Source organism: Ctenopharyngodon idella, chromosome 20 (genome assembly GCF_019924925.1).
Source record: "Ctenopharyngodon idella isolate HZGC_01 chromosome 20, HZGC01, whole genome shotgun sequence".
NCBI classification, from domain to species: domain Eukaryota; kingdom Metazoa; phylum Chordata; class Actinopteri; order Cypriniformes; family Xenocyprididae; genus Ctenopharyngodon; species Ctenopharyngodon idella.
The window spans coordinates 25,788,809-25,816,496 of record NC_067239.1 but is presented as its reverse complement, the minus strand read 5'-3'; the positions used below and the strand labels follow the sequence as shown (position 1 = coordinate 25,816,496).

The following is a 27,688-nucleotide window of genomic DNA, read 5'->3' as shown; positions in this document are numbered from 1 at the left end:
AGTTTTAGTATTGTTAATACATTCCTCACCATCTGGACTATCAGTAGGAACTTACTAAAAAAAGTAATATGCAGAATTTCCTGTTACTTTGTATAAAAAATTAAAAAAAAATGCAGAAAAAAGTAATGTTTTTTTTAGTAGTTCATGTGTATACATGTAAGGGTGCCAATGTCAACCTTTTTTTTTTTTTTTTTTACCGAATTTGAATAAAAATTAGCCTAACCAAATTTGACAGCCAGTGTTGACCAAGCAATTTTATTAGAAGAGAAGCTTTGACTTTTTTATGACTTTTTATTTGAATGTAACTTTGTTATTTATTTATTTATTTATTTATTTATTATGATTTTACTTGCTAATCATGCAACTTTTAGAAGATTCAGTTTAAATCCACTTGGCTCAAATGAATTTTTTAACAGGAAAGAAAAATCTGTTTGCTGGGGTGAGGAAAACTTGATACAATCTCTGAATTCTGAATAAGTCTTATCTTACACCATTTTGCTTTTCAAGTAAATTGATCTTGTTTTAAGGATAGTTTAGGTATTTTTATTGGAAACTAAGACAAAATACTGATTAAATATGATTTTTCAGTGACACTAGAGAATGTTTTCAACTAGTTGGAGTATCGGCTTTCTGTACTGACATAAACAGCAAGTCCGGCATGTCCTGGAGCCTGTCTCATTTTCGAATTGTTCTCACTTGGCTCTCAGTTTGAAGCTCTCAGTTTGAGAGAATTAAGGACTGAAATCAATTTGAGCACTGCCATTTCCCCCTCAAGTGGCTTATTAGAACATTACGCCACTGCCTGAGATTATTGATTCCAATCAAATCTGTTAGCTTCATTAGCTGATAGTTTCGCCTGTTGAGACGGATGAAAGATCAGAGAAAATGGCATCTCAAATTATGATTTGGTTGTTTTAGATCGTATTACGTTTTTACATTTAAATGCCAGTGAGGCTTTGTGTAATATAGAAATAGGAGCATATTTTCTCAGGCAGGGGTTTTTGAGATAGCAAAGCAAAAGCTTTTTAGATGATTAGGGGTTGGATGGAAAGAGAGCGAGCAGGAGCCAGAGACCTGTGCAATGCATTTAATCTCATAAAGTAATGCGCTGTGCTCACATTCAGCAATCAGCTCATCATGGTGGGCTGAAGTAGCTGACACTGTGACACGTGGAGGGTGAAATCACAGTAGCAATAACTCCGTTCTGATCTTTGTGCTTTGCTGGCTCAACAGGAGAAAGAATGGCTACACACTTTGCTTTCCTCAAGACCTAGTCTTATTATGTGCATGACGGAATGAGTATTTCTCTCTTTGACTCTGTATCTTTTTTTCTCATTTTTCCATGTTGATAGTAGATACCCTTAATAGTGCTGCGGTGGTACCATGATGCAGTGATGGTAATACGTCTTATTTGATCTCCGAGTCCAGTCTGGTTTGCTGGTTTTAGAGGAGGTTTGGGCATGTATTAGCTGTAAGTCTAGCTAGCCAACCAGTTGAACAAGCTGGGGGACCAGCAAAGATGGCCTTAAACTATGCTAAGAACAATAAACCATCTCAAACTGTATTCTTCTTGCGGAAGCTCAAACGTGCTGCGTAACACGATAATGAAGGTTTTCGCACGTCAAACAAGCATGCTTGAGCTTCTGTTTACCATAGCTGATGTGTGTTGATAAAGGTTTATATGTGAATAACAGCCTAAATTAAATCTGTTCATCATGAAAAGCAAATGTGTCTCTTTAGAAAATTTGGACCGCTGTAGAAAACAGTTGTGGTGCTTAAAATTTTTATGGAAATGGTAATACATTTTTTTCAGGATTCTTTGATAAATAGAAATTATATATTTATATTTGAAATATAATTTTTGGTAACTATGTAAAAGTCTTTTAATGTCACTTTTGATCAATTTAATGCATCCTTGCTGAATAAAAGTGCTAATAAAAAAAATACTGACCCCACATTTTTGGACGGTAGTTTATGTGATATGTAATTTAAAATACACGAGGTGATGTTGTATTATGATGGTTAAGATGACATACGTCAATATTGTTGATAACCCCTTGGCACTGATAGGGAAGCTCAAAATGTCAACCATAACTGTAGTTTTGGTATTCTAAGTGTTAAAGATTTAATTACATTGGTAAAGGTCAAGGGCTCTAACTAAGTGAATAATAATGTAAGATAATCATCTCATGAACAATACTTCTGCAGCAATAAGGGAAATGGAATATGTTAGTATGCACAATGATTGGATGGATGGAATTACACAACAATTAGCATTTGAACAATGATTGGCAAGTTTAAAGTGCCGTGCAGCTGTAATTAAAATGCAACCGAAGCCAAGACTCTGGAGTCCTGTTTGTGAGCGGCATCAGTTTACTCTAAGCTAAGTTTCATCTCTCTTTCCTATATGTTATCTTACGCCACCTTGTACACCAGTGAAATGAGAAGGATATATGGGTCCTATCCTCTAACATTACCTGAAGGATATTACTTGGGAGGTGAGGAACGGAATACTGGATTTCTTCATCTTATTTTCTCTCCACTTTTTTTTATTTTTTTTTATTGAATTTGGAGGGAATTTGCAGTATACTGATAGCCTTGTGTTGTTTGTGCAGACTACCGATAGCAGCAGGTCATTGCATTTCCCTGAAAACATGGTCTTGTTTGTTGAATGATACTGTTCAAGCCACATTATTTTGCCTCTCTTTTGATTCTTTTTGGCGTTTAAGGGACAAAATTGAGGATCGGCTGGCTGGCTTAATGTTCCTGTCTGATCGATGACAGGGTCAGATGATTGATGAATCAAGCAATCAGCGAGTTTCTCCCGTGGACTCGTGGTCGACGCAGACGATCAATTCCTCTCCCAATGGAGTGATATCATTAAGCCTCAGGAAGTTTCAATAGCAGCCTCTGCAGGATCCTCCTGCCCAGACCTAGGAATATATTTGACCTAGGAACAGGCTGTTAACTTTTCCAAAGTCAAGACACAATAGCAAGACTTTGCCAGGGCCCCAGGGCACAATTTTACGTTTTTCGCAATTTTCAGACCCAGGGTCCCAAAGCACTTTTGTGGAAAATGCACCCATTTTCAGGGCTTTTTTCGTAATTAAAGTCGACAGCCACTTTGCTTGATTTTTTCTCTCTCCTTGTTTCACTTAATCCATTGTGCTTTTTTCATTCTCTCTTAGAAAAGGTCAGGGAATCATCGGAAAAGGTGCCCCTAAATCCCAGGCATACACAGGGATCAGAGATGAGCAACCATAATCTCCTCTCCTTTATGACAAGGGACATTTTTCTGCTTTGATATCAGATAGGTGTTGACCTTTGTATGCCCCTTCTATGTCACTTTCAGTCAAAGCTAGTCTCAGAGGTTTCTCGTTCATCTCGTGAATTGAAAAAGGAGCAGCAAAATCCATGTTTGTTAGCTTTGAGACTCTATTATGATCGGTAAGATTTTTAAAAAAGAAACTAGTATTTTTATTCACCAAGGATGCATTAAATTGATCAAAAGTGACACTAAATACATTTATAATGTTATATATATAAAAAAAACATTTCAAATAAATGCTGTTCTTATGAACTTTATTCATCATTCATAATCCTGGAAAATAAAATGTTTCAATAGAAATATGTCAACACTGGAGGGAAAGTTTCTTCAAATACACATTTAGAGGCTACAATTCTTACAACTGCAGAAAGTGTTGCTGGATCCCTCTTCAGACTACAGATCTTTTTTGTGAGGTGGTGAAGTTTGGCATTGGATTGTCTATAACTGATTCCTAACCTTCTGTGCTTTGTTCGTGTCCTGTTGTGTGCCTTGTTTTCAGGATCAAAGCGACACGCTGCACAGTAGCGGCCTCTTCCTTCTGAAATGCTTCCCTAACAGTATGGACGCTCTACTTAATTGACACCCAGATGCCACAACAAAGAGATGATACATAACCAAGACCTTTCACTCAGGCTGCCATTCATTTATGTGAGAATCTGTAAGAACAGGGTGACTCATCATTTATATTCTCGTCTTGAAGTTAGGCTGAATTTATGCATTGGAAGGGAGAAGATAGCATTAAACAAATAAAAACCTATCTTATGCCATATGCCATATCTGCTGTAGCTGTCTATGATAATTTAAAATAAAAAGTAGACACAAATGAGACAAGTGTTGGCATACAGTAATTATATCAGATAATTTGGTCTTAGATGGGAAATGTTTGAGTTCATATTGACTGTGGTCAAATCTGAGCACAGTTTGAAGCATTGAGATCACTCTGAAGGGGAAGAGATGCATTTTTCTCTGGAGAAATATGAGTCTCCATTTGCTCTCCATTTTATCTTCTTGCAGTCTAGAAGAAACAGTTGCGATACCATATAAAGAATGATGGTTGGGTAAGGAGCGCTTTATGTGTGGGAAGATGGTTTCCCCCCCATCTCTGCCGAGTGGAATAGGCCATCTCCATCAGCACATGTTCTTCCCCAGAGGGTGCCTGTCATCAGAGAGCATGTGGGCTTGTGGCAACGTGACCTTAGTAATACCCTGGCTGTTGAACATGCCTGACTTTCACAGGAGATTTACATAAGTATGGCAGAGTCTGATGAATATTCACAAACTTCGCCCCACTGCACTCAACTTCTTGACCCAAATGATGCTCTATGGGTGAATCCAGAGGAACCACAAACATTGTTGCATTGTAGATCAGAACATGTTTATGCAGCTTTAGTCATGCCTGTGATATCAGTTAGTTACATTGCTGCTTGGGAATAGCTCAGCCTCAGACATCACGGACCGTTGGCTGAACGTCTGATGCATATGGCACGCAAAATGGGAAACACTTCAGGAGTTTCTAAGTCGTTGTCAGATTGGTTGAATATTCCAGGATTTCCGGGAAATGTGTGTTGCGTTCTTCAACGGTCCACCTGGAAACAAAGACGTTGTGACGCCAAACCCCCTCATGGAAAATGAAAGCTGTGACAATAAGTGCTTATCAGGATCAACTAAACGCTGGATTTTCAAAAGTAAATGTGAAGTTCACAGCGCCATTGTTGCAGTAAACCTTCACAACGTTCTTGAACGAATTACACGCTGGTCTGTTATTGTAGAGACATTGACTTTACATTTTCACGACCCTAAACATGACGCTAAACAAAATGACTGTGATTGGTTGCTTTACACGTCAGTCAGTCAGTCATCCCCTTGGGCGGTCCTTGGCCAATGAAAGCTGCAATAGAGTCTAGACCTTCTGCCATTAGTCTGAAGGTCTGGCTACTTGAGACTAAGGAATAGCAAGCTGTAAGTTTTTTGTATGTGTTTGTAGTAACCTTTAGAAAATAAATAGGATATGACAAATAGGACAATTTTTTAGATGATATAATATTGTCTGGGCAAACAATTTGTCCTTCATTGAGAAAATTTCATTTTAAAAAGTAAAAACATTCCACGTTAATCTACTAACTCACCTGACTGCTTTGTTGGACAAAACGGCAGATTCTGCGTTATGATTGGTTAGATCGCCTGTCATTCAAACTCCCAGCGAAGGGTCAATTGTATTTGACATTTGATATTCAACAGTGCTTTGATCTGCCTGCATCGACACTATTCTTTTAAGAGCTGCTGTGCAGTCAAATAATGTACCAGTTATCAATGTAAAGCTGCTTTGACACAATCTACATTGTAAAAAGCGCTATATAAATAAAGGTGACTTGACTTGACTTGACTATTCTGTCACATTATTTTAACAGTTATATATATATAAATATATTTTTATTATTATTATTTATTAGGCTAAATAGTTTCAGGGTTTAGCTCAAAATTAAATAAAACAAAAAATAACTAAACTGTTAAAATAGTATGGAAAAATTTTAAACTTGTGCAACTGTGCATTTCTTTCAGTCTGCCTTCAGTATTTCAATGCAATCTATACTATACTATATACACACCCATCAAGCAATGAAAATCTGTTTCAATATTGTTGATTAACTGAAGTGAGCATTTTTTTATTCATTCAGTGATAAAAATCCTGTAATGTGGTGGATGAGTCAGCCAGCGCCGCTGTGGTGTGTGTTATTATTAGCTAAATATTTATCTCCCCACCTACTCCATATTTGCACATAATTCTTAAAAAACACAGATTTATTTCACATAAGCACAGTGGAAATTATTTTATTGGCCTTTTGATTTGGAATCTAATGCCTCAGATGAAGGCAAAAGCAAAGACAGTGTGGCTGGCTCGTATTTGTATCAAATTTTTGCACCGGCCACCAAGCTTGGCCTGGCGTGTTCAAAATCAATAGTTTATTTTAAGACATTGGCAAATATTTCTTTCACTGCATACATGGAAAGCGAGCACTAATACAGTGGCCCCAAAATGTATTTGGACACTTAAGCCACACTTAAAAATGTATGAATGTTATTGTATTAGATAACAAAATATCGGATTGGGGTTTGAGGAAGTTCAGGGAGCACATCATTTCTCGAGATAACTTTATTGATGGGCGTTTGACTCTGCCATTATGAAGTGTCTTTGTACTTTTAAAAAAGCAGATGAAAGTGTGAAGCTCAACAGGCCCTGGTGTTTGTTACACTGTGACTTCATGGTCTCTAAAGCCCTGAAAACAGGTTTCTCTGACCTGTTATTTCCCATTAAATTCCATGAGCGGATTCCAGCTCTTTGTGGCAGCAGAGCTTTTGGGCTTTTAAGAAACTGGCACAAACTGAAAAAACTGTCAGTCACCGAAACTTGGTAATGCTGCTGCTATTTACCAGCAGTTCTCTGACAAAATCGCTTAAATGAGTAGTGGCACTTTCCCCAAACACACCCAGTGAGAAGTGAAATAAATAAAGCATCAAGCAATTATGAAGCCTGATGACAGTTTAAGGTCAGCCAATTAGAGGGCTTCTTCACTGAAATCAGCTTAAGGTTACTTTTTTACCCTGTAGCTATGGAGGTCACTGTCATAGTGACGATTGAATCATTTAATGTATTTGTGTCATTTATGTAGCATCACCTACAGTAGGTTTTATGTCAGGGATCTATTTTTAATATTGCTTCAGTGGTTGTACGGAAGAACCTGAAGGATATATGACATTTGGATTGAATTTCCATGCATCTCTAGAGTTCCTACTGTACCCTGACTAGTTCATATTTTACATATTTATTAGTAAAGCCATTGTGGCAGCTCTCACAGTGTGCTCTCTCCGCATGCTGGCAGTTTCCATCCCGCTCAGTTGACATTTGAGTTCACTGCTGGGTCTATTCCCGTATCAGTCTCGATCATCTTTCTGGCCCTCGGGCAACGGCTCTTTCGCCAGCCTCATTTAAATGCAAACGAATATTAAAATAGATTATCATCATTAACACTGCTTTATCTTGATGAATTTTATTCAGTTGCTCTCCTCCTCCCACCCCTAGAGCCATCCATACTAAGGAAATTAACATTCGCCACTTGGTTCCTTAAAAACCTCAGGGTGGCAAACAAGAGGCTCTTCTTCACTGGTCTATATTAATGAGGCTCTCAAATATGGGTGTGAAAAGTCTTTAATATTCAATTTCTAATGTAATTGATGGAAAATTGCTTCCCAATTTGCATGCTGTTCATATTACATAGTATGTGAGATTTTTTAAATGGATTTTATTGATCTTATTGTGAACGATTCATTCATGCATATGTTTCTTTTTTGTGAGCTTGTAATTTTTAATTAAAATATCTTAACTCAAACTTCCTGTGAAATGACAGACAACGTACGGTGGATTTCTTCAAATATTTAGTCCACTTAAACCCCATCCTTTTCTTACAATTGACTGTAATCTGCCTCTATCCAATCAACAAACGATGGACAGAACCAAGTTCCGCCCTAGTACAACTGTGAAGTTAAGTAAATATATAAAGTTATGAAACTTAACTTTGACCTCAGCCAAAACGATATGCCCGGAAACAAATAATAGATTCATGAGACCAAAGATTGCCTGTTAAAAATACCCATGGCGAATTACTAAAGAGACATCAGAGCCAGCGGAAAACGTTAGAAGGACTACATGAGAGCTGATTGTCCGATGGTCGCCTGGATCTCACAACTACATTCTCGCCTGAAAAAATCTTAAAACTACATTCCGTGACACAATAACAGTAGTATTTTGAAAATTGTGTGGGTTGACGCTCACTGGTTGGTGCGAGATGCATTCTGGGATACCTGACTGTCTCAAGTTCGCACAAGTCACCTCCTGATGCATCCTTGATAAAAGGGTCAGAGCAAGAACACATCCAGGGATTTGAACTGTACTTACCTAGATGTAACTTTGAATTGGAACAGTACTTGTTAGGGCTGCACGATTTATCGCGATTAAACTGCACGCGATTTGGCAAAGGCTGCGATTATTTTATGCGCAGCTTGTCAGAGGTGTACGGCTCAGTGATCAATAGTAAATGCTTTTCCATCTGAAAGCCAGAGGGTGTTCTTGCGCAGAAACAACAAATATGCCCTGCCTCAAAAGAAAACAACATGCGTCATATCGCTGTAGCTGAATAAAGATTGAAATGCTTTGATTGATTAAACATGACTAATAAACACACAACTGCCTTATTCTGTGTAAGAAGCCACATCATCTCACAGAAGGACGCTCAACTGTCATTATTAAGTGAGTTTGGAGTAAAAATGTTTTGTTGGACATGCTTCTCATGTCTGGAAAGATGTTTGACGCGTGTTGCTTTTTCAAATGTACATTATAAGCGACTCAAACTCGCAGTGCTTTCAGATGGATTAGCATTTGGAGCCATACTTCATTGACAAGCTGCACATAAAAAAATAATCGCAGCCTTTGCAATTTCATAATCGTACTAAGAATCGCGTATAAGCGGTAATCGCGTTTAAGTTCAAAGTTATTTTTTGTATCGTGCGATAAATCGTGCATCCCTAGTACTTGGGGAGCGAATGAAGATGTCCACAAGAACACAATTACGGACAAGAATGCATTTTGAGCAACAGTTTTTGTTTTGGTTCTTGACTTTATTTTTTTTATATTGCCGCCTTTAAGTCCTCTTTGAAATTTCCAGTGTTTGATCTTGGAAGTTGTTATTATGATCTAATGTGTTTTCAAGTGGTTTTGATCGGGGAAAAAAAATGCATGAATTGGGCATTTCAGACTTCTTTCTATCTGTTTCTCAACTTTTTAAAAAGTATGAGCTTTTAGTTCATAGTACACATATGCAGATTTGCATGTAGCCCATATAGCAGTCAAAGAACATTTCTTTTATTTGTATACAATCTGAGGAACAGATACCAGATGAAAATTAAAGTCTAGCTCTCTGACATTTGTTAGTTGTTTGTCTTGCAGCTAAATCTTCAGTATGTGAAATTTAATATTAATGTCTGCCGTTTCCTCCGTGGCCTCTTTTTCTTCGCTCTGTGGGTGTAAAGCACAATTACTTTAGCAGAGTGCTTTTCTTTTGCTGCCATTTAGACCTTTTGTGAGGATTCTGGTCAAAGAGCAGGAGGCCAAGAATATGAAACGGCCCATTGTGCAATGTAGATAATGAACACCATTTTTCAAGCTTAGCTACACATTCTGACAGCTGCTACGGAATCCCTCCACTGTATGAACGGCATGCTTAAACACATCATTGTATCTGTTACACACTGTTGCTGGCACTGGAAGTCATCATCATTGTCTGTTACAAACAACACAGTTACTCTTCAAATGTCCAACATGCGTCATTTAGAGTGCCAAGATTTGTGCGAATGGCAAGTCTTCAGTGTGGTAATGAATACGTTCAGACAGCTCTATATGTAAATAACCTCATGCATTTTCAGTAACCTCTTACTGGATGCGTGTAAATATTGGCATTCATTACACTGGTTTACTGGCTCTATGCACGCAATGAACTTGATGTGCCTCTTTTTGCACCATTTCCTGGAAGTCTTCTGGGATGTAATGAAGCTCTTGAATTGAAGTTGTTTGTTTATTTGTCCTGAGATGGACTATGACAATTCAATGCCTGAATGTGTTTGCTTAGTGTGAAAATGGAATATTTGAGATTCATATCATATTTTGTTAACATCATATTCAAATATTCCCCCCCCAAATTCCCCCCCCCCCCCCTAAAATCAACTAGTCAAGGCTGAATAATTGGTCTGGTTTCATAGAGTTGAAAGAGAGGAGATAGATTAGGGTTGGGCGATGTCTACCATGTTGGCATCAGATGATGTCTGCAGTGAAACATTGCGATGGTCGATGACATCGGGGGTGGGAATGAATCCGTTGGAATGAATTAAAAATGCTCGCTCTGCTCCGTGCCAGTGGACACGCACTGTTAATGTGGCACGCATCTGGAGGAAGAGAGAACGAGCATGGAGCTGAAAGGGCTTGAATGAAGCGTGTTTGGCTTTACATTAAACTACTAGAGAATATAGCACTGAAATATCATTACCACAAATGATCCTGAGCGCTTGTGGTGTGATCCGCACTGCTGTTTTGACGCACTGCTCACTTCAACCAGGGTCCGGATGTGGACTGCGGTCCGCCATTTAAATATATCAGTGGTTTAGTTCATGTAAAACATCTAGATCGGAAATTGAAAGCATGAATTGCATTGGGCAATATAGTTTGATTTAATCAACATCGTGATGTCTGTCAGCATCGCCGATGGACGATGGCATCGTCTATCGGCCCAACCCTAAGATAGATACATAGACAGATAGATAGTCTTAGAATAATTTCATAATGAGACATGTGCAAACCTTTTCATTGAATTTGATGGATATGCCATTATATTTCACAACAACAGCAGTATCCGAAACTATACCAGATATTCCCATTAAGTCATCATTAAATCATCATACGGAACCATTGAACTGTGTTGGATTCATCTTGTCTTGTGCTTGTGTGCACCTCCGCAGGCCTTGCTCTCAGCTAAAGAGGAACAAAGGAAGTGCATAATGATGTACATCACCTCAAACTGATGGCTTCCTGTCACTGTAGTCAGTAGTGGAGGAACGCAGCTCTTAACTACCATCACCTGTTCACTCTTTCATTGTGCATATGAAGCTCTTCCAGCTGCTATTCCTTCATAATTTGTTCTGTCTTTTTCCTTTCTTTTTTTATTGCTTTCTTCTGCTCTTTTTCATCCTTCCTTCCTTCCTAATAGGCCACGATGCCTAAAAAATGATGCCTATTAAATGTAGCATGTTGCTACAATTTACATTTAGAAAGGAAGAAAAAACATTAATTCACGATGGATGGATGGATGGATGGAAGGAAGGAAGGAAGGAGGTCATTTAATAGGATTGAATTGATGTCTGGTCCCTGTATCCTTTAAACATTCAGGGTCAGTAAGATTTAAATATATATATATATATGTATATATATGATACTGAAGACTAGAGTAATGATGCTAAAAATTCAGCTTTACCATCACAGGAATAAATAACATTTTAAAATATATTAAAATAAAAAACAGTGGAATAATGGTTTTCCTTCCTTCAGATTTCCTTTCTAATGCAGTTATTGTAAAACAAAGCTTGTTTCCTTCCTTCATTTAGAATTCTGTTTTTTAGTTCCATCATTATAATGCTGTTTTCATGGTCAGTGATGTATGATTTGTTCGTTTATCAGCTTTGTTATGCATACCATCTTGCAAATATTTCATTGATCCGCCCACTTGAATTTTTGCATTAACATGTCCATTGTACATGAAACATGGTGGAGAACAGCAGGGGTCCTTGAATGTGTCTATTTGTCATTGTATATTTTAGATTTCTTCATATAAGTGTACAAAGCTATGTTTGTAGTTGGTTTCAAATGCTCTTTGATAGCTTCTAATTATTTATTTACAGTAGTTGGCCCCGAGAATCTTCTTTGAGGCGATAGAAAGAAATAGACCTTTTAGAAAATCACCATTTTCATTTGGAATCATAAATCTTTGCTTAAAGTCCATTCAGAGAAACAGGTTTATGTGCAGTGCTGAATTGTACTTTATCCTAATGCACTGTTTCTAAGTAAATGATACACAATGGCACATTTGGAAAAACAATTCTCACTGCCGTTACTGCCTGAAATGAAGACCTCTTGAATTTGATGTTCGTGAAACAATGTTCTGTTTCGTCTGACTCTGCATAGTCAAAAGATTTCTAGTACGCAGCACACCAACTGAGGGTCTGTACTTGGTGACTTCAAACTTAGTAAGTGTAAATACAAGTATTTGCATTATCTCAAGCTTTAAATGTCTCCATACTTCAAACCCCCCCGCCTGACTCCAAGTGAATGTGTCATAGATTAGTTAACCATTCAGTTCTGCTGTTATTTTTGCAGTCTCATCTCTGCAGAGCAACATTAAAATCACTGGCGGTAGCAGCAGATGGAATTGGATTACTGACGGACAATGGAGGCAGGCCAAGATGCGTCTTCCCTCTGCCGTGCTGCATGGGAGCCTTCTTCATTAGCCCGTGCTCAATCTGTAGTTAATGCTCTGTGGCGCTAACGCTGGGAAACGCTATAACTCGGCCAGCCTCTTTTGAATGTGCCGTGAAGCTCTCTATTCAACCTGCCCCTGCTGATTGATTAGCTTTTGTCTCTCTGATTAAAGGCTGCTCGTGTCCCTGCGCACCGAAAGAAATATATAAATGGGGCGAAAGGAGAGAGAAACTGAGCGGGAGAGAGGCGAGCAAAAGCACAAGGTTGGGAGGATGAGATTCGGTTTTGTCACAGAGAGAATGAACTTTAATCTCAATCACAGACAGAAAGCGTGCGCTATTGCGGCTAATCGCTAATGGGATGCTTCTACTGCCAAGTAATAATCATGAGAAAACATTATGTGCACATAAGGAAGGGAAAATATCATTACAGGAATTGGTTGCGCTGACCTTTGCATTCGATATTCATTACTGAATTGGTTTAGTGATGCTTTTAGCTTGACACACTCACTTCTTGTTGTCAGTTTACCATGGTTGTGTTGTTACCAAAAAAAAATAAAAAATCCTCCTCGACCGTGGTCTACTAATGGTCTTGAGTGGCTTATTTTTTTCTCTAAAATTACAGCAACAGCAGTATAGTCAATAAATAATTGCATTTATTCATATTTAGAATTGCAATAAACAATTCTTCCACCAAGTAATACTGTTCATTATGCTAACTATAAGCTGTTTACCACTTTAATGGCTTGAGGCAGTGTTCTCATATCTCTAACTGATCGAGCATGGTGCCAGCAAGGTCATGGGTTCAATGCCTACATACTGGTATAATGATTACATTGAATGCGCTGTAAGTTATAAAAGTGTCTGCCAAATGAGAAAATGTAAATTGTAACAACATGCTGCATTTAATGTAGGATTGAATTGATGTCTGGTCCCTTGTGTTGTGTATACATTATTGTTCAAAAGTTTGGGGTCAGTAACATTTTTTTATTGAAATAAATGAATACTTTTATTCAGCAAGGATACATTAAATTGTTTTAAAGTGACAGTAAAGACTTTTAAAATTTCACACAAAAATCTAGGCAAAGAATTTTGGAAAAAGTATGGTTTCCACAAGTGTTTTTCAACGTTGATAATTATAAGAAATGTTTCTTGAGCAGCAAATCAGCATATTAGAATGATTTCTGAAGGATCATGTGACACTGTAACTGTAACAGTGTAACTGTAACAGTTATTTTAAATTGTAGTATATTTCACAATATTAACTGTATTTTTATTAAAATAAATGCAGCAATGGTCAGCATAAGAGACTTCTTTAAAGACTTAAAGACTCAGACTTTTGATTGGTTGTTTATATTGGCTTATTCAGGGGCTTTGAATGTGATTTTAGAGCCTTAGTATGAGTGCTATGATTTTTTTTTTATAGAAGCGTACTTGTGCATACTGAAGTACTGAATGTTTGCTGTCTTTGTTGTCAGTGTTTAGTCAGTGATTTTTCACTTCTATATTCTGAACATTAATGGATTTTCTTCTCATATTTATGGATCTAATTTCTCATGTAAAAAATGACTTGATAAATCTGTCACTCTGAGCACAGCTGCCCCACAATGCTGTTTACATTATTGTTATATGAAAGGGGGCCCAAGGGCCACATTATGATGATCCTGGCCCCACACCTCAAACAAGAGCCTGCAACCTCTCCATAAAATCCCTTAAGCTTTTTTCCCCCATTTGACATGCATGTTAATGCCAGGGCTCTTTTGGGAATTCTGTCAATAAGCGCAGGTGTCCACAAAAGCCTGACAGAAGAGAACTGTGAATTTGAGTGCCATTAAGATGTGTTTTAAAGGCATTGTCAACACACTATCTTTCACCAAACAACATAATATAACATAATTAGCCATAATTGCATTTTGCAACCTATTCGCAGGCAGGGCAGATTGTACTTTGTGCTGGCATATGGGCACCCTTCAACACCATGGCACTGTGGTTTATTAGATGATTTCAGGGATGGCTGTAGTTTTTCACAAGGCTTCGCAAAAGCAATGGAACCACTGAGTCGGGTCAGTCAATCATTTTTCTTTTTTTCTGTGTGCTTGTAGTTGCTTCACAACTACGGGCGAACAGTGCGTCTGAAAATATGGTGTGATGCATGGGTCATTGGAAGAGCTTTTGATAATGAAGGTATTATGGATTGAGTGTGGTGCTATCATGCTCTCTGGATCATGTTTTTTGGGTGGATAATGGAAAACAACCCATTAAACAAGTACTCCAGCCAAAATCATCGTATTATATGTCATTAGGTATTTATTATGATGTTTTTTTTCAAAGTTGTACTTTAGTTCTTCCCAGGAACACAAAAGCAGAATGTTTGAAGAATTGTACCAGTTGTTCTTTTCCATGCTAGAATAGAGACTAATGCTTTCATGGATCAAAAAGCAAGGTATCAAAACTAGACCATGTGACTTGAAGAGGCCATATTCTGCCCTTTTACAAAGTCTTGATTTTGTTTTTGGGGTCTAGTAGAATAGGGTTTCATGCTTGAATGTTCAAAAAACTCATTATTGTTTACATATTTTACATTGTTGCAATTGATGATAACCGTAATATTTAAAATAAATAGTACACTTACTGTATGATAATACAGATTGCCTATTTACACTAAGTGCAAATTGCGTCCCTTGTTGGCAAACACTATTTACGCTAGCTTCACCCACCAATGTCTGGTTGGGCCACTCAAGTTTTAAAAATGACATGTGGAATTCAACGTCTTCAGTGGCGCAGCACTAGCGAGTAAGGCTTGCAAACCTGACTTTTAACGGGATCGATGTGGGTTTGAATCCGCCTTTTGCCAAGCTCGTATTTATTTTCAATAAAAATGAAAATAATGTTCTAAAAGTGGAAATAAACTGCGAACGAGTGTTTAATAATATTAAAAGTGTTTATTGGGTAGGGTTAGGGGAAGGTGTAGGGAGGGTTTTTATTCTTTCAATAAGGCAGCATCCATTTAATAATTTTAATATAATTATCTCTATGATATTATTGCATCCTGTTAATGTCCAAAAATACTGAGGTGTAAATAGTATCTGCCAATATAAAGTATAGATAGCATCTAATTACTATTTACTCTTATTGCAAAGAACTGATATTTCTACATGGTGTAAATAGAATCTATTGCTATTTTCACCTAGTGTAAATAGCATATCACTAAGAAAATGCTGCTATTGTCACTTAGTGTAAATAGATTATATTGCTTTTTCACTTAGTGTAAATAGCATCTATCACTAAGAAAATATGCTATTTTCACTTAGTGTAAATAGCATCTATTGTTATTTGCACTTTGTAGCCGCTGCCATGACAATAACACACGTAAATTATCCAGCACCAGTATCTGGTCGACATGCCAGTGTACAGTAGATGGCGATATTGCACCTTAACGCTGGTTGCCACAGATCATAAATCACAAGCAGTTACATCGCACAGCTGCTACTGCCGCATAAAAGCATGTTGTCGTATATGACAGACGAGACACTCTACACGCACTCCAAGAAAGTTAGCTCGCCACTGTGGAAGTTTTTTGGATTTCGCGAAAATGACTAGCCCAGTCTGCAGGACTTGCCAATCAACAGTGAGCGCAAAAGGGGGCAATACCACAAATCTGTTCACCCATTCTCTGCCTCCGCTATCCTGCAGATATGCAGAATCTATATCCTGCCCTCACGCAGAAATTCCACAAGTGAGACTCATGAGTAATAAGTTCCAGGAAATCCCTAATATGGACAAAGACATCCAGCGATTGTTGTAGCTGAATAAAACGCAGATAGAGACATTTTGACTGATTAAACATAAAGAGAGAATTAACACACCATTGTGACAGTATTATGGTTTATCTTTTTTCTTCAAGCCATCTCGGGTATTTTCATAAGGATAATGTATAGGCTATTTATAATGCAATGCCAATCGACATAGCCTTTATCACTCTATAGGTTAATACTATAAAATAATATAATTTCTTTTTAATTTCCATTTGAGTGATAGCATTATTTATTTTTTCATTTTTTCAAGATTTCTATAGATATGGCGATACATGGTTCTCGTGAATTCGTTTGGCCACGGTAACCATGTAGTGAAAAATCATATATCGTGACAGCCCTGGTGTGATTTCAGAAGACTTTAAATAAAGTACATGCATGAATAGTATGAATAGCAACCAGAATAATTTTTCACAAAAACTTTGTATGTTTGGAACAACATGACGGTGAGTAAATAATGACAGAATTTTATGAACTTTTCCTTTAAGAAAACAGATGGTAATGCATGCGTCTTTTTATCCATCTGTTTCGTAGAGGAAATATGGAGGACAGTGAAAATAAACAAGAGCTAGTGCAGTGGGAAATCACATGCCATGATTCATAAAAACACACCATGCCACTGAAGGCTGAATGGGAAGGCAAGTCATAATTGTGGTTAAAAAAAACAAACAAAATGTATGGCATTTGGAAAGGGGAATATTTTTATTCTGGCACAAAACTCAATCTCAACTGCACCCAAAGATGTGATGATTCTAAACCAAGAGACTCGTGTGAAGTGCACTGATGTTGCTTGGTGTTGTCAGTATAATACCTTTCATTATGATCGAACACTTAAGTGTTTGGGACAGACACGCTCACCAGATGTATGCAGGCAGAAGCTCAAAGGAAACGCCCAGACAACAGAAGACACGTCCCTCTGGGAGATCAGGGGGCGGAGTGGGGGTCACAAACTGTTCCTCACTGGGAAGAACTGGAAAAGATGCACAGATTAATAGACTCCTGAGCTTTGTCTACTGTTGATGGATTTATAGCATGAATTACTGCTCAATTACAAAGAGCAGTGTTTCCTTCACTGTCATGCAATCTACAGCGCCATTGCAAATGATATTTTAACCAAGTTGTGAGCTTGCAGTCTAATTTGAATGAGATGAGATAAAAACAAAAGCAGAGTTTGAATCAGTCCTTCAATCCTTCACTGAATGAATCACTAACTTTTGATTTGTTTACTGAAATGCGGGACTTTGCTTTTATTCATATCTGAGAAAGCAAGAACTGATTTATGAAAGGTTTGTGAAACTTAAATTAGTATTATTACTGCTCATATGATAACATGTAGTTTAAGACAGTGGTTCTCAACCTTTTGACATTTTCTCTAGTATTTTTACTGTAATTAAGACAATATTGCTTGTTTTTTAAACTTTTTTTTATTAACCTAAAATAGGTGTTGTTATATTACATTAACCTTGTTATTCCAGAATATTCAAAATTTTAGTTCTGTATTAATTATTTTTTAACAAAACCAAGTTATTGAGAGAAAAAAGTTTTGTTGTTTTAGCATTTTATTGTATGGTTAAAATAATTATTAGTTAATTATTAAAATAAATATATCAATAAGTTACATTGAGAAGTTAGATTAATATAATTAATTTTAAGTCATCCTGTGCCCTCCTCGGAAGTTGCCCCAGTGGGTCCCAATTTTCTGGTTGAGAACCACTGGTTTATGAAGATTTCTATAATTTTTTTTTTTTATTATTATTATTCAATTTTTAATTTTTTTTTATTTATTTAATAACTGATTTTAATCTTTGATTCTAATAATGAATTTCAATAGTTTTTTTTCCCACAAATATTTATATATTTGGTTAATTTGATAAGCTGGATGGACTGCATGGTTGAACACCCTCTTCGCTGTAAAAACGTCATTTAGTAGGAAACACTCATATAGCATCTCTGTGCAACTCTAAGTCATTTGATATTCATGCTGCTATTGAACCCTCTGAAGCGTCTATTGATGTTCACTTGAGTAGATGTTTGTTAAGAGAATCTATTGAGGTCACAATGACATCATGTTGCATTTTCAACCTTCGCTTTTTGCTCTTTACTATCCTCTGTTACATCATGCGGCAAAGCAGATGATTCAATGGCGTGATTTTTGTTTGGTTTCCTTTCCAGAAAAGACCTTGAGCATCTGAGGTTGTTAAATACGGCTTCTCGTGCCTGTCGGTAAATGCAGCTGGAGACACTGGTGCTATTAGCATTAGCTTTATGAGGCTGGCTGCTTGTAGGTCCTTTGGGGATAAAACCGTGGCCCTGTCCTGGACTGCTTTTGGAAGTGCCATAGCTTGTGGTATTGACATCAGTGTCATGTCCAATCAGTGGCTGAGATTGGAGCACCCAGAGCTGCGAGGCTGGACTTGCCAGCTTTAATTTCCAAGTCAGCTCTGGTTTTTGTGGAAGGGTGGGGGTTTGACTCCAGAGAGCGGCACGTCTCGGTCCTAATTAATCGCCTGTGTGACAGGGGTATTCCTCTGGCTGCCTGTAGATTGTGTGCTTTCACATGTGGCCCTGCGGTCCGTCATTTCACCCTGCTTTCCAGCTGACATCAGAGTGCCGTCATAAAGCGACCCCTGAAGCTGCCTTTATACAAATAAATGCTCATATGTCAATATATTGTCTGTTTTTGCTTAGTAAATCAGTATCTTTCTCCTCTGTGTTTCGTTTATAGATCAGCATCTTGGAGCGACAGATATTTGATTTCCTCGGATACCAGTGGGCTCCGATCCTCACAAACTTCATCCACATCATCACAGTGATTCTAGGGCTCTTTGGAACAGTACAGTTCAGACCGCGATATGTGACCGGGGTGAGTTTCCACATATTTTCATATTCAGTTTGTGACATATTCTCTTTCACCCCTGCAGGTTATGCTGTCACTTTGTTGTATTAATACCACTGGTGTCATAAAACTGTCTCGCTTTGAGTCCTAGCTAGGCACAGTGCAACACAACAATGAGCAGCAAATCTGTTCCATGATAAGTTTTTGTCCTAACATTGCAACCATGATGAGCAGCAAGACATTTTGACAGTTGTTTGGTTTCAGTCTTGTTTTATTGGCTAGCCTCACCCACAGTGGAATCTCATTGGTCCAAAATCTAGCTCCACATATGCTCTTAAACATCAAATACTGTATGTTCTGATTCGATTCTCATTCAAATTGAGTATGTCCCTAACAAGCTAAGGGAGAAAAAGTTCTAATACTCCGAGGTATGAAATATCCTTAGACAGTTTTAATCATGATGGACTAAATTGTTACAATGGTGCATTTTCTCCTTAATTTGGTTTGTAAATTAAATAAAGACCAACATTTGTGTCACATTATCACATCTCTGCTAAAATATTAGAAAATGTACAATAATAAATTCACAAAATAACTTTACAATGTCCAGAAATCAATTTCAGTAGTACATTGAGTTTAATTTATTGACATAGAACTCATGTTTATGGTGATAGTTTTATCCTTACACAGGGTTTTTCCTGGCTCAAAATGAGGCGGAGGTGGTAAAAAACTTTTACAAGCACGTATTTTAGGTATTTTGTATTTTATTGTATTTTGAGAACACTATCATATATACAGTGTTTCCCACAGGATTCAGTGTTTTCTGTGGTGGTTGTACCTCTGTCCCTATAGGGGGATCCGGGGGTATGCTCCCCCGTAAGAAAATTTTGTACATTTTAAAGATAAATTCATTAATCTGGTGCACTTTGAGAGTTCAAAATTAAGAGCTCCAACCCATATTCAGTGTGCAAACTGAACAAAGAAAAAGTCTTGTACCTGAACTTTAAAGGGGGCTCTATAGGGCTTCTCCACTAGAGATGTGATCAGCTCTAACATCACCCAAATCCGCTATTAAAAATAAATCATCCACCCACCAACTTCCCAAACCTACGATATTCTCTGATTTAGATATCTGCACCTGATCGTCACAAAATAATCATTCAAAATATATGATATGATATAATAACATATTACACTTAAGTAGGCTGCTTTTAAATAAATATCTAAAATAAAAGTTCTTCTTTGGCAAAATTACATTTCCTTAATAGCCTATAAACACAGGTTTTACTCCCTTCAAACTAAAATTGTCACTGTTTCATTACATCATATTGTGGGAAAACACTCTTATCAGAATAATTTCTGTTAAGCTTGTGTATATTTTTAGTTAAAGCTGTTAAGTTTTTAAGCAATATCTCATGGGGGTTTTTCCTTTGTGTTTTATATAATGACCACTAGAAGGTGCTCTAGGCATATGCTTTCCTTGATTGGTTTTCCCTGAATAGAAATACGTTGTCGTTGAAAACGAAAGTAAAAGAATGATGCACATTCCTTGTGTTTTACCAAATGAGAGTTCTGTGTCTTTATTAAAATCAACACATTAATGATTTATCTCTCATCCACCTGCTACCCATCCGCAATTACTTGGAATGTTATTTTGTATTACTTTGCCGGACGGATTATTTTTGCCGGATTATCTGATGCGGACATAACCGCGATCCACGTGTCACTTTCGTGCACTCTCGCAGAATGTCCGTTCGAGGCCAGCAAGTTTTAGGGCCGGAGTGAAAGCGATCTTTTCGGCACAGAACCTCATTTTCTGCAGTGGGGATGGGCGGAACGGTTTAAGAATGGACACAGTCCAGGAAGTTTGACGGAGGCGGCCGCCTCGTAAAACCCTGCTTACATCTTCTATAATACAATATATTGTTAGTCTTGAGAGTATTTACATTAGTAAATAAATACATAGATTCGTATTAGAGATTAGTGTATCCTAATGGACTGGTGGTAGGATTTTTGTTAAGCATGGCAGAGGTTCTGGGTTCTAATCCACCCTTGTATAGTTTATTATTATTGTTCATCAATATGGTATTATGGAAGAAACAGTTGTTCTTCACCACATTCAGCACGGATGAGATCAGACCGCATGTTGTGACAGCTTTTCTCTACAGTCGGGTACAACGGACATTTAACACCCTGGCCAGCGTAACAGAGAGATATCAATGTACTGACGGACCGGGTCATTGGCTCAAATGTGACTCAGACCATGTCACCCAGTTGAGATGAAACAGATTGGCTTTTTAGTGGGATGTGTCTCCCTTTGGAATAAACAATGTTCACTTTTTCAGTCTAGGAGCAGTGGCCGGCCAGAGAGATGGAGAGAGAGCCTCCTACAGAGATAAATTGCTCACATTCGAACATTACTCTTGCTTATATCCGTTTTGGGGATGCTGTCAGGCCAGATAAATTTTTATTCTAATTCAACTTGGCACGTTCCAGTGGCTGGCAAAGGGCCAAATGAGGTTCCACTACATGCTCACATCTTCTGTATCTAATGTCCTGACAACACGTCAGATTTCAAGATGGCAAAATTCCTCCCATCTCCGAGTGTTAACGGTCTGCTGCGCTCTGTTTGTGGGGAAAGGTTAGGCTTAAACAGCCCTCGTCAAGAACACGTTCATAACCTTCTCCCTCCGGATCAACTCTGAATGCGTGTTAGAGATATCAAGCAGGATTATGAGACTTAATTGAAGTCAATCGCTCTGTCTAGACCCCCTCCTGCTCTAACATGCGGAGGAGGCTCCTTCTTATACAGCAGAGCGTGCAAGGCAGGAGATACATCAACCAGATTGTAGTTGGAAGACAAGCATAATATGTTGATCTTTGCCCCTAGCCTAAGGCATTTTTTTTTTTTTTTTTGCGTATATAATAGAGGTGTAACAGTACACAAATATGATGGTTCAGTACGAACCTCGGTATTGAAGTCGTGTTTTGGTATGGGTTCAGAACATCATACAAAGTCTGACTAACTTTGCTTTTCTAATTAAAAATGAGTGATATAAATTTCTTTGCATTTTAATTCTGCTTTCTTACATTCAAATTCTGCTTGATATAGCTCAGTTTAAATTCAGGCATTGCATTTAAAATTTAGCAGGTATTCTCAGTTCAATTTTGAATGGTGCACAATCCCAGTAGAGAGCTAGTACATTTGCAAAGAGAGGTTGTAGTGTCTTTGCACATGCTCATTTTTATCAAAGCTAAGTCCATATTGATCTATCTATTAGAGCCACTTTTGGGGAGCTACTCAAAATGCATGTCGCTAACTGCTCATTTTCAAGCGCTAAAGGCCGTGTTTTTCCGCTCAAGTCCCATCAGGTAATTCAAATTGATTTTGCATTTCCCTTCACTCAGTATTTCATTTGCACTCACCTGTCTCACTTTGAATTGGATCAGATAAGTGTTATTTTATCTAAAGATCACTGCCTGCCTAACAGACCTCTGAGTTCTCACGTGGCATACCTCTCACATTTTAATCAGTAAAAACATGCTACGAGCTGCTAATGCTCATGAGCAAATTCAGCGGCCCGCTCTACCCTCGTCTTTTGAACAAATTCGTTTAACATAATGGCGGTTTGCTGCATTCCCTAATGATGCGAAACGGGATGAGACCTGTGTTTATTTAACCAAAATTTACTTCATTTTCAGAGACACCCCCCTGTGCCGGCTGCAATTTTGCTGGGGAATCTTACATTGTTTCATAATCACATCCCGCTATTTCGATAAGCGTTAGCTCATGAACCGGGGGAACGAGCCACCCTCACAAACTCCCACACAGGGTTCTTGCTTCCACTGTGAAATGCATCGCCTGCCTGTACCGCTTCTTTGGCAGATTCCAGATTTGTGGAGGCAGAATGTTTTAAGGAACACACATCGGAGAATTAATTACAGAGAAAATATCCCACTTACGCTTTTGCAGGCCAATTAATCATGCATATGCAAATGTTTATTTGGTTAGGTTGTTATTGGGGGTCTGAGGTTGAAATGGGTCTTTCAAACACCCTCTTACTGTCTCTTTCACAGTATGCGGTCTGGTTGGTGCTGTGGGTCGCCTGGAATGTCTTCATCATCTGTTTCTATTTGGAAGTGGGTGACCTTTCAAAGGTAACATCAGATTTCGTACTTCTTTTGCAATGTATAATCCCTCAGCTTGGGTATCAGTGTTTTCTGTTCATGTCTAAGCTCCATAAGCATTTTATTTAGTGTTATTGATGAATTTTAAAAGTGATTTTTTAAAGAATATGTTGCAGATCATCAACCTACATTAGTAGTAGGTCAGGAAAAGGCATGTATTGGTTCTCTTATCAGTTTTTCAGAGTCACAGCTGGGTATAAAATCCTTTTTAGAGCTGGATACAGGGCTTGGACTGAGAGTTTTGTGGTCAGTTTGCCTAGGCATTCAACAGGTGACTAAATGAATAGTGAGATTTTTTTATATTCTTTCTTTCTTTTTTTCCTATTGTTCTTTTTTTAGTTTTGATATTTTAACTCTTTGCCCACCAGCGTTATTTTGAATATATTATGAATATTAGTATATTCATATTTTTTATATAATTATGAATATAATAATATTCAGATATTCTTTAATAATATTCAAATATTCGTTATTTGAGCCGCCAGAATATTTTGAATATATTATTCAGTGAGTATATATTATTCTAGAGTATCTAAACATACAATATATCAAAAGAAAGAACAGGAAAAAAAATATTCTATCTTCATGCATTCTTTTTTTTATCAACACTTGAATGTGGGTAAGCAACATTGAACAAAAAGCTGGGAAAATCACATTTTTGTCAAAGACTACGTCTGGATCGGATTCAGAACAATGATCAAATCATAGATTGAGTAGATCGAGTCCATCAACACCCCCAAAGCTTGCACAGTCCTATATCTCTTTGTGGGTTTGACATTTCATTCGGTAACATTAGGCAGTTTTGATTTATATGCTGTTGAATGTTTAATGTTGATGGCATTAGCTTAAATGTGCATAAGCAATCTTCGATAGCTTGTTTCTGCTGCTGCTTCGCTTGATTTTGGATTCTGAAATTTTGTACTCTTTCAGAAGATGCATAACAGCACCCCCTATATAACAGTGAAAGCATGGATTGCCAGGAAAAATTGTCAATGGCGGGGAAAGAGTTAAAGAGTTAAAATAAGAATTATCCCATAATTTAGTCACCCTCAAGCCATAATGCGTGTATATGACTTTCTTCTTTCAGCCGAACATAATCGAAAGTATATTAAATAATATCCTTGCTCTTTCCAGCTTTGTAATGACATTGAATAGTGTCCGTTTTTTGAAGCTTCAAAAAATGCATCCATCCATCATAAAAGTAATATGACTCCAGTGGGTTAATAAATGCCTTCTGAAGCGAAGTAATGGGTTTTTGTAAGAGAAATATCCATATTTAAAACTTTATAAAGTAGAATCACTGGCTTCCGGCAACGGCTGTACGCTCATTCACAAGAGAGTTGAGTTCCAGCGGAAGTGTGACCTCTGACCCGATGTATGACGTAGGATGTATGACGTAGTGTAAGCTTAGATGAGAACTGATGAACATGTAAGCGCAGAGAATAGAGTAAAACAAAACGGCGGTCACGAATTAGAAATCTAAAATGAAAAGTTTTAAAGAAAAATGTGCTATAAGAGGTCAGATATTTCGATATAAGAGGTCAGAGCTCACCCTTCCACCGGCACTTTCTCCTGAATGCACTTACGGCCCTTGACGGAAGCCAGTGATTATAGTTTATAAAGTTTTAAATATGGATATTTTTCTCACAAAAACCCATCGCTTCGCTTCAGAAGGCATTTATTAACCCTCTGGAGTCGTATGGATTACTTTTATGATGGATGGATGTGCTTTTTTGGAGCTTCAAAAACTCAGACTCTATTCAATGTCATTACAAAGCTGGCAAGAGCCAGGATATTATTTAATATAATTTGATTGTGTTCGCCTAAAAGAAGAAAGTCATATACACCTACAATGGCTTGAGGGTGAGTAAATCATGGGATAATTCTCATATTCCTTTAAGAGGTGGTTCATCAATTAGCATGCTGACAGTATGCTGTGCTTTTTCCATTGTAAAACCCTCTTATACACATTCAGATAGATGTCTTTGGCTGTCTTGGCTGCCATGACTGTTGTGTTTTTAAGATGGTGTGCCAACTTTAAGAAATTCATTCTTTTCCATCCTGTTGCACTCCGTCTAGCTGTTTTTGAGTGTAAGATAGTGTTGTAACTTAGCAACCACTCACAACACCCCAGCAACCACATATCAATACATTGACAACTACTCACAACACCTTAGCAACTGCATAGTAATGCAGTAGCCATTCAGAATGCCTTAGCATCTGCAATGTCTTGGTGCCCATCTACAGCATCTTAGCGGTGAGTTTTGCACAGACAAACACCACTCACTTTTTCTTCCAAAACTGTGAACATATAGTTTTTGCATATAGTTATAAATTGGCGAAGATGTTTTTTTCTCTCCCCTCTATTTTCCCGTCTTTGTCTCCTTCATTTCAGCTAATAATTTATTAAATAATCCATTGTCTGCTCATGTGTTGTAGAAATAGCGAGCAAATACGTAAATACTGTACCCAGTTAAATGGCAAACCAGCCATGAAACTTGATTACGATATCCATAGAGTACTTCACATTTTTATCCTGAAAGCTCTTATGATTCCACATTAGCAGAAGAGACCCCTACTTTTATTTTGATTTCTGTTTAATACTCAGCTGCTTCAGTTCGGTGGCAGTGCAAGCTTTTATATGGGCACTTCAAGCCACTAATCATGTAACAACAGTCCATAATTGCAGGTCAAAGATTATCATTGCCTTACTTGCAGAGGATATGTGTGTTATACCATGCTTTTGCGTATTTGCATTACATCATTGGTCGTAAGATTTTTGAAGCATTGCAGGGCAAGTGTATTGAGGTATAAGGTGGAAAGAAATGATGTAGTGTATTGCTGAAGATAAAAACGCAAATGCCTGCACTCCTTTCCTCGGGCATAGATCTGTAATGGAGATTGATCCTTTAATCTTTAAATCACCTAGAAATGGCTGGCAGTCAATCTGGTCTTCTGGTTGATATGTCATTAACGTGCAATCTTATCAAGCATCTCAGATGACAGAATGAACATTTCACTTTAGATCTGCTTTGCAAGCTACTGTGTCAAAGATGTCAGACGGATCGCCGGATTCAGCTATCATTTCTCTGTTATAGCCTCTCATGCCATCAGGTTCTGATGTGTCACACATCAAGGTTTTTATATTAGTGAAGCCATGGCTTACAAGATCAGGATAGCAAAGAGGATTATTTTAGGTTGGATTCCTTGTTGTACGACTCAGTTTCACTTTTGTCCTTTTTGATGAGGTTGGCATGAGACCATCACCTTGCATTAACATATTTCTTGCATCTGCATAGTATCTGGATATTCTTTAGCTGCACCTCGCATTCCATTTGAGTCTTAGTTTAAAAAAATCCCACAGTTAGGGATGTTAATAGGGATTAGAAGCAAGGAAAAGGGGAAAAACAGGCCGGTATAGAGATGTGAGTGAGGATTTATCGAAAGAAACGTAGTCTAGTGGAATAATTCATGGAATATTGTTCATTAACGCCAAATTGTCCATAGGTGTAAATGTGTGTGAGTCCCAAGCCATGGGGAGGGTTGGGGAAAGACCTAGCAACCTACCCCGTAAAAACATTGCTAAGAAAATTAATGGACAGTTTCTCGCGTATGGTGAGAGATGGCCATAGAATCACCAAGAGTCGGATACGGCTGAAATGGTTAATGAGAGAGAGAGATTGTTCATTAAATCCAGTGACCATATCGCAAGGCCAGTGTCTGTTCTGAGAATAGAATAAAAAACAGACCGAACCTCTACGGAAATTGAATGATTTAAAATGTGCCGCATGAACTCACATATATTGCTCACATATATTTTTTTTTTTGTACTTCAGCTTATTTATTTTTCATTTTTCTCAAGTTTTTCATCTTATATTTGTATTTTACTTTATTTCAGATTTACTTCATTTAACAAAAATGATTTTTAAGTTAACAATAACAACACTGGCCCAAACAACATTGGACCACCTTGATTTTCATTTTATGGACAAATAAAAATTCTTCAAAATATCATCTTTTGTGGTCTTCTTTTGAGGGTGAGTAAAAAATAACAAAATTTCCATTTTGGGGTGGACTATCCCTTTAAGACTATTTATAGTGATCAGATCCTTTACAGTGCTCGTATTTACAGAACAAGCAGCAAAATGCCACCTATAAAGTGAAGCCCAGTTGATGTGCTGCAGCATCAGTGCTGTTGGTCCACTGGATTGGCAGTCCTGATGTGTCTTTCTGAAGCTCGTCGTCAGAGGGGCTGGCAGCCTGTCACAGCTACAGCTTTGTGGGAAAAATCGAGAGCCTCCACAACCCTCTCGAGAGGCTCTCCGTGAGTCTTCATTGCCGTTCGACGCCCTCTTCGTTTTTTAACTGGAGAATTCACACAGCTTCACATCCCACAAGGGATCTTGTCAGTCGTTGTCAGCTGGAGAAGAAAGTCACTTCGGTGTCCTTGAT

At 37.8% G+C, this 27,688-nt stretch overlaps 1 protein-coding gene across 1 annotated transcript in view; it reads left to right on the top strand.

Moving 5' to 3' along the window:
• The window catches only part of nkain2 (sodium/potassium transporting ATPase interacting 2), a 166,755-nt gene that overhangs the window by 35,943 nt on the left and 103,124 nt on the right, over positions 1-27,688 (top strand). The window contains exons 2-3 of the mRNA XM_051876236.1: positions 18,938-19,075; positions 23,126-23,206. Coding sequence (XP_051732196.1) covers positions 18,938-19,075; positions 23,126-23,206 — 219 coding nt within the window. The remainder of the gene's footprint in view (positions 1-18,937; positions 19,076-23,125; positions 23,207-27,688) is intronic.